The sequence below is a fragment of the Rhinopithecus bieti genome, unplaced genomic scaffold (genome assembly GCF_001698545.2).
Source record: "Rhinopithecus bieti isolate Rb0 unplaced genomic scaffold, ASM169854v2 scaffold_38691, whole genome shotgun sequence".
In the NCBI taxonomy this organism is placed as follows: Eukaryota; Metazoa; Chordata; class Mammalia; order Primates; family Cercopithecidae; genus Rhinopithecus; species Rhinopithecus bieti.
Window position 1 is genome coordinate 1401555 of NW_016816690.1, and position 8491 is coordinate 1410045.

The 8491-nt window shown below is 41.7% G+C and overlaps 1 protein-coding gene across 1 annotated transcript in view; it reads right to left on the bottom strand.

Moving 5' to 3' along the window:
- Positions 1-2638: 2638 nt before the first annotated feature.
- The window catches only part of CRYBA1 (crystallin beta A1), a 7873-nt gene continuing 2020 nt past the window's right edge, over positions 2639-8491 (bottom strand). The window contains exons 2-6 of the mRNA XM_017855122.1: positions 8258-8322; positions 6804-6922; positions 4911-5052; positions 3335-3477; positions 2639-2918 (exon numbers count right to left, since the gene is read on the bottom strand). Of these exons, the coding sequence (XP_017710611.1) occupies positions 2771-2918; positions 3335-3477; positions 4911-5052; positions 6804-6922; positions 8258-8322 (617 nt within the window). The 3' untranslated portion in view covers positions 2639-2770. The remainder of the gene's footprint in view (positions 2919-3334; positions 3478-4910; positions 5053-6803; positions 6923-8257; positions 8323-8491) is intronic.

Below are 8491 nucleotides of genomic sequence, written 5' to 3' on the forward strand. Positions count from 1 at the left end.
TTTCTTGAAACAGGGCAGTTTTATCAGCTTTACAAATCATTGGATGCTTTTCCTTAGTAATATTTTGGTTTATTTGATCAAATAGAAATGGAAAGTAATTCAAACTGAAAGACCCTTTTTTGTCACATGGAACTTGGTGACAATTTTATGTCTTAAAGCTGGTTTAAAGGTAGGATGGCCTTTTACCTTTATTGCTTTTGCATAAATTTGGTTTACTGAATTGACTGGCTTGAGATTAGAATTATTCAGTTGTTTGTAAGATCAAAGCACAGGTGGTTTTAAAGATAACATGTATCTTTTAAAAAATTGCCCAAGCTGATTAGAACAAATTTAGAAATTGGGTACATTTGGTTCAAGTGCTGCAGTGTGCATGTACTAAATAGCTTTACTTTGTGTGTATGTGTACTTATAATGTATAGATGTACTGCCCAGGTTTTGTCAAATCTTTTTTAAAGTTTTTTTTTTAATTGCTTCAGGACTTTTGTAGGAGAGGCTAATATGTTTAAGTAGAAGATATTACTGATGGTATTTTCCCCGTGTTCCTACATATAAAATAAATATTTCCATTTTACAGCTTTTTCAATGTACAGAAGAGGGTTACTTCTTCATCAAGTATGTTGCCTTTGAGGACACAGCAAAACCCTTCTATATGTATCTTCATTGATAGTGGCAGTTAAAAACGAAGTCATCCAGTTAAGACTCGAAAGGTGACCCATAATTAATTGCATGCCCTTAAAAGGCAGAAATACAGGAGTGTAGTAAGCATCATCTTAGATGGCTATGGTTCCTCTTCCGCATCTGTCAGTAGTTCACTTATGTTCAGTCTTAGAACCTATTGGAAAAGCAAAATAATTTCTGTCTTGTGCAGAGGCACTTAGGAGCTGAGTTACATCTTAATCTAGGGGAATGGATGATAAATGGAGTACAGTTACGTTAAAGGATGTTTTCCCTTCCCCCCTCAAAAAAAGTTGCAATGTTTGTTTTGCCCAGTCAGAAATATAGGTCTTTTCTAGATATAAGAACAGTGACCAGAAATTTTCCCTTTTGCTAATAAATGCTTAGGTATTTGCTATAGCTGTTTCTGATGTCATGGATTCTGAGGAAGTGTCAGTTACGTGATGATCTTCCTTTATTGTTGTCTTCATCATGTTCAGTGTTTTAAAAATATAAATTACAAACACTCTACAACCATACCCAGATTTACTTATTTTATCAGAAAAAAAAACTTGAGAAATTTGTAGATCAAATTGAGAGACAATAAGTGTACATTGTTGAATAAAAAATTTTAAAGTTTCTGAGGTGTTTGTTATCTTTTGTGTGCTTTAATTTTTTAAAAGTCTTTACTGACAAATCTTAAATTCAACTGATAAAAAGTAAAAAAAAAAAAAACTGAAAGCAGAGTTTGTGATATTGATAATGATTTTTTTCAAAGGGTCAAATATGTGAAGAATTTAAGTCTTAAGTGTACTATGGTCCTGTGAGTTTTTTTTTTTTAATCATAGAGGTTTTACAGTGCTTAGAATTAGCTTGCTTATTGAAAAATCCAGAGCTATCCTGCCTTTTTGCAGGACATTAAGTCTTATGCTCTTCCAGTTGAAATAAATCAAAATTGAGCTAAGCAGTTAAGCAACTAGAATGTTAAACTGCCAAGATTCTGAATTTATTCATAACTTTATGTTGAAACATGTGGCAGTACACAGTGGAGAAACTTCCTGTTTCTATAGTACTGATTTGTCACAAGGTGAAAGGAAAATCAATGCCAACTTCAGCATTATTAGAAAGAGCAGGAGACGGGAGGAAAGGACATGAAAACATTTACCAAAAGTGTCAGTCACTATAGAGATTGATAACATTTAGGTCATAAGCTTTATTGTTCTTTGAGATAAGGAATAATTGTCCTTGGCCTGGTAAGTGACTTGCAAGGACACAAAGAGAATGTGGAGTTTTATGGAAGCTTAACTAAAAATTCTCATCCAGGCAGGTGCAGTGGCTCAACACCTGTAATCCCAGCACTTTGGAGGCCACAGTAGGTGGACCACTTGAGCCCAAGAGTTCAAGACCAGCCTGGGCAACATAGTGAGACCTCATCTCTACAAAAAGTACAAAAATTAGCCAGGCACAGTGGCAGGCACCTGTAGTCCAAACTACTCAGAAGGCTGAGGCAGGAGGATCACTTGAGCCCAGGAGATCGACACTGTAGTTAAGCCAGATTGCACCACTGCCCTCCAGCCTGGGTGACAGTGAGACCCTGTCTCAACAAAAATTCTCATCCACAGGCCGAGCGTGGTGGCTCACACCTGTAATCCCAGCACTTTGGGAGGCCGAGGTGGGAGAATCACCTGAGGTCGGGAGTTTGAGACCAGCCTGACCAACATAGAGAAACCCCGTCTCTACTAAAAATACAGTAATTAGCTGGGTGTGGTGGTGCATGCCTGTAATCCCAGCTACTCGGGAGGCTGAGACAGAATCTCTTGAACCCAGGAGGCGGAGGTTGTGGTGAGCCGAGAGCGCCATTGCACTCCAGCCTGGGCAACAAGAGTGAAACTCCATCTCAGAAAAAAAAAATTCTCATCCACATAGGTGTGATTTGTGTGAAGCATGGTAGTTAATTCAGTCTACAAAGTTTTTTTTTTTTTTTAATGACGTTTATTGTGGGTTTCAGCAGCTAACATTTGAAAGCAATGTCTGTGAGCAGAACATAAAACTCATTCTAGAGTGCTTAGCAAGGTCTCATGCTTGAGGAATTATCGTACTTGGAGCTTTTAATCAGCTACTGTTGGATTCGGCGAATCGATTGGATCTGGGAAGTCTGGGCATGAGATCCCCACTCTCTCCAATGTTTATAGTCTCCTCCGTGATGGTCACATTCCAAGATATACTGATACCCACGATATCCAGGATATTGGTAGCAAACCCAGCTGGGAAATTCAAAGTACATTTCATTATTAAAACTAATTAGGAATCTGGTTAACACCCCAAAATCTGAGCCTTTTTCCTCAGCTTAATGGTATGGGATGCTTTTAGTCTTAGAAAAACATAGCCATCCTAAATGTGTCAGGCGCTATTTGTAAGCATAATACGGCTACAGCTAGTTGATTAGCCTTAATCATCAAGAGGTGTAAGTAGTCAACATAAATTCTTCCATAGAGGCATGTCTGGGGGAGATAAATCTGCAACCTTAAGTGGTAGTTGGTATAAAGAACTTGTGATTCAAAATTACGTATAACTAGAATGTGACATCTATACCAATACATATGAAATCTGATTAAAACAACCATTGATGCAACTTCAGGAGTTACTTTGAAGTGTATTCCAATCCTGTTGTTGTACTTACGCCCCACTTTGTATCTTCATGGAGCCGACTTCGTTGTTGGGCCAACCCATGGCTTGCAAGGAGGGATAGTCGTCAGAGATCTCCCACTGGCGTCCAATAAAGTTTTCCTTCTCAAAGATGGTCATCTTAGACTCCTTATGATTCTGTAATTCATAAATCGTTTTAAAATGTTCAGTACTAGTGCTGTGGCTATCATTCACGTTTTTCAAAATTGAAACACTTTTTTGGATTACACAAGGAAGCACATGATACTTTATTTTAAAAAGATTAAGGCAACATATATGTGAGAAAAAAGTTACCCATAATTTTATTTATTCCAATTTAAATACCATAACATTTGGAATGTACAAATAACATATACTGTTTTGGAACAATGAAGAGGATTTGACAGTGGGAAAAAGTACTAACAAAATGCAGCCAACCAAGGGATGAATACTCACTAATGTGAAAAAATATCTCACAAATTAATACAAAAAGTAAGCCCAAATATGTATGTGTGTGCTTGCGTGTGTATGTGTGTTGTTGGAAATAACCCGTATGTCCAGTAGGGGACGTGAATACTACACAAGCATTAAAAAGGCAGAGACCAACCTGTATGAACTTCAAAAATGGACAAAACTGTTTGATGATAGAAAGTGGTAGGAGAGCAATTGAGTGGAAAGGGCCACCAGGGAACTATGATGGAATGTTCTTTATATGGTTAGGGTGTTGGTAACATGGATCCATGTATTTTTCAAAACTCATGAGAATATGCACTTAGGATCTGTGCATTTTACTGTATGTCAGTTATACCTTAGGGTGGAAAAATGAAATGTTTTAAAAGATTGAAATAATTTCCAGATAGGGAACTATTTGTTTGGATTAGAGCTGTTTCGGTTAACTTCTCCATCAGTTGAATTTTGGCAAGACTTTGAACCAAGGTGAGATTATTAACCAAAATCACAGGAAACTCACATATAGACTGAATATTTGGAAAGGTTCTAGCCCAACCTAACTCCTAATACAGGGATCATTTTTCAACACACCCCTGAAGATCATCCTGCTTTCTGCTTGAACTCTTTCCAAAGACCAGAAACATCCCAGCCTGATGCATTATTGAGTAATACTTAAGTGTTCAGAACAAGAAGATGATTATCAATCAATGTAGATAGATAATGGAAGACTTGCCTATTTTTTAGTCATTCCCACTTACTGAAAGGTTACTTCAGCATTTCCCTGTTTCTGCAGTAAAATGTTGCACAGATTGAAATTTAGATGGCCAAGGATTTGCTTTTTACTACAGGGTAAAGACTCACTCATTTACTAGTGTTTCACAAGTTTACTGGGCTCTTGAGTATCCACTTATTGCCACCTGTAAGGCCCTTAGTTTTAACTTAAGGGAAATACCACCTGGTGGAGAAAAATCAAATAGCAGGCTTAGAGGAGAAAGTGATGTTTTCTCTTTTTTTTTTTTTACTTTTGTCTTTGTTCCTGCCACATTCAGCATAACTGATGAGAAATAGCATGAACGTCAGTCTGTCCACACCCTCTTGTCCCATCCCTCATATGCACAGAAGTGGAAATTTCAGAGACTCACAGCTGAACAGATGGGGCGGAAGGACATGAGACGCTCAATGTGGTAGGCATTACTCCCACTCCAGGCATCCCAGCGAGGGTATTCTCCTCTCTCCAGGATAAACTGTTGCCCACAGAAGCTGGTATGCTCATAACCAATCCAGCTGCCAAAGACATGTAGTGTTTGTTCATGGTGTTCAAAGCCTATATGGCCTTGGGGAGAAGGCATCTTTCGTTTTAGATAAGTTAATAGTGGGGTAAGATATCAAGCCAATCCCAGTAGAGCTGTACAAAGTAATTTATCACAAGAGGTGAGGAATGAGTTGACAGGTATACTAAGCAGGTTTATAAATGTAATATTTGTTTTGGGATTATCACTGAAAAGTTCTGTCTACTTCACTGGTCTGAGTGAAGTGTATTAGCAAAGCCAATCTAAAATTGTATTTCCTGGCTGGGTGTGGTGGCTCACTGTAGTCTCAACACTTCAGGAGGTCAAGGCAAGCAGATTGCTTGAGCCCATGAGTTGGAGACCAGCCTGGGAAACATGGCAAAACCCCATCTACGAAACTCAAAAATTAGCCAGGCGTGGTGACACACTACTGCAGTCCCAGTTATTCAGGGGGCTGAGGGTTGAGCCTTGGAGGTGGAGGCTGCAGTAAGCCGTGATTGTGCCACTGCACTCCAGCCTGGGCAACAGAGTAACACTTTGTCTCAAAAAAAAAAAAAAAAAATTTTTTTTTTTTTCTTTTTCTCCATACCTGGTTCAGGATCTGGTGACTGACTATTGCAAGCTTGTCCAACCTGTGGCCCAAGGGCTGCATGCAACTCAGGACAGCTTTGAACGCAGCCCAACACAAGTTTGTAAACTTTCTCAAAACATTTTGAGTTTTTGTTGTTGTTGTTAGCTCATCAGCTATCGTTATTGTATTTTATATGTGGCCCAAGACAATTCTTTCAGTGTGGCCTAGGGAAGCCAAAAGATTAGACACCCCTGGACTATTGCTTTGGCTCAAGCCAAACCTGTTGACTTATTCTTAAGAAAGCACAGGGATGAACAAGCAACTGATGGATTACTAGTCTCTTTTTTCCTGTGACTTGCAAGTTCTTTCTCCTAGTGCCCCATACTTATACTTAAAACTTGAAACACTCAGTTCAGTTTTTCACAATTGGGCCTCAGTGATGACACCTTAAAGTGTTACTTCTTTCAAAGGACTGAAGAGCTTAATTTTGGTGGCAAGCAACTTGTGGAAGCCTATCCACATGCAAGGCCAGTTCTGCCTAGTCAAGGGCGAGGCTTTTCCTTAGGTGTTTTCAGGCTAATGATAAAGGCCTCAACTACTCTGCCAAGAGTCAGAGGACAAAAATGAGAGGGTCTCCCTCACCAAGATTAACCATCAACAAGAAACTGCCTGAAAGATGAATCAGGAGCTAATATGTCTCTGGAGTCATGGAGTTGAGGTTTTTTTTTTTTTTTTCATAAAGAAATTAGCTAACAGTGTCTGCTCTGGGACATGCAGGAGGAGAGTTAGCCATAGAGGCAGCCACTTGACACTTTCTTCTTTACCAATTTTCTGCAGGCAAGAAAAACTCAAGGGTCTTGTGGCTGTTCTGAGGGCACCCTAGGTAGCAGTCTGTGAACTCCAGAAGCAAAAATTTGATTACTGCCACTGCCCCACCCCATTGTATGTATTTCTTTATCCAGCCCCTGAAATCTAGTACCAGGCCACTAAGAACCTCATGTTCCTTCTAGCTTTGGCTTACTAAATTATGCATGTAGTGATTTCTTTCGAGGCCTCTCTCTGAGAAATGACTAGAGCCTAGGGGGACATCCTTCTTCCCCTATCCCCACTCTATGGTCCCATGTCTGAAAGGACTTGAAATAAGGGACTGTGGTTCTGCAGAGGCCCATACTCACGCGCCACATTCCACCTTGAGGGACCGGACATTATCAAAACTGCGCTCAGAGACATTTGGACAGGAGCTGGTGAACTCCATCCTCTTGCCCTGAAAGTTCTCCTGATCATAGATGGTTATCTGAAATGAGATTGAATGGCACAAGAGAGCTAGAACCTGGTACATCAGGAAAAACAGAGGCCCAGGTCAACAGCTTAACTTGTGTCTGACTCTGTGCTTTCTGTTACCAGCTGTAGCCTGGGATGCCTCATGAGGTCTCTTCCAGTGTAGACAGGGCAGGAAGGGGTCTGAATTAACGCCACTGGTTGGTGTTCATTTGCCCAGAGTAGGGATGATGTGGAGGGAGGATTGGTTTATTGTAGAAATGGTCTGCCAAGGATAATAGCTAGACCAATGGACAGGCCAAGGACTTATGGGCTTCCATTCCACCACAGTTCCTTCATAAGCATGGCCCAGAGGCCAGGATTCTGGGAGTCCCAGGAGTTCCTTACAGATTCTTAGCTTCTCCAGCCACACCCCCATAGAAACCAAGGGTGTAAAGGAGAGTTATGGTTGGCCGGGCGCGGTGGCTCAAGCCTGTAATCCCAGCACTTGCGGAGCCGAGACGGCGGATCACGAGGTCAGGAGATCGAGACCTCCTGGTAACATGCCGTGAAACCCATCTCTACCTAAAAAAAAAAAAAAAAAAAAAAAAATACAAAAACTAGGGCCGGGCGAGGGTGGCGGGGCATCCTGTAGTCCCAAGCCAGCTTGGGGAGGACTGAAGCAGTGAGAATGGCATAAACCTTGGAGGCGGCAGCTTGCCAGTGAGCTGGAGATCCAGGCCACTGCCCCTCCAGCCCAGGCAACAGAGCGAGACTCCCGTCTCAAAAAAAAAAAAAAAAAAAAAAAAAGGCAGAAGTTATGGTCAACCTTTTTGCACTTTGAACTAAAACCTGGCTTGTGGACCTGGCCAGAGGACCACTCCCAAAGCTGTGAGTTGGCCTCAGAGTTGACCCAATGAGGAGAATGGGGAGTGTTGGAGAGAGGCCAGTGAGAGGCCTGAGGATCAGCCACTTCGGCCAATGGTTAAAGCCAGCCTCAGGCTGGGAGGCTGAGTCCTGTAATTGATTTGGGATCTAGTAGTAAATCTCTTTATGGGCCCTCATTTTCTCCATGGATATAATCATTGCTGGGCTGCTGTATTTTAAGATGACTTTAGTGGGAAGGAGAGAGGAGTTAGGAAACTAGGTATCATCTCCCACCCATCATTGGCGTCCAGAGTCATCCTTCCTTTGTCCGACAGGACATCCTGAGAGATCCTTCCTTCGACAGCACTGGAGCTTGTGTGAACCTTTCCCCTACAAACTGGGTTTTTTCTGGTCAGTCACTGCTTCATGGATGAGCACGGGCTTGGGGCCTGCTCTGTGCAGCATCTCACCCCTGCCGTGTTGGATGTGATGGGGGTGGGCTTACCTTCCATGGCCCCAGGGACCCCTGCGTAGGGTTGGTCTGAGCCATCTTCGTGGTTGGAAGGGTTTCTGGAAGACAGAGCACACGTAAATGAGGTGGCCTCTGGGGAGGAGGGTGAGGTGAGGGAATGCCTCGAAAGGTAAAGGAGACTTGAAGTCTGCAAGACAGACTTTGGTTGGAATTCTGGCTCTGCCGCTCACTAGCTGTGCCTCGGGATTTTTTGTTGTTGTTGTTGCT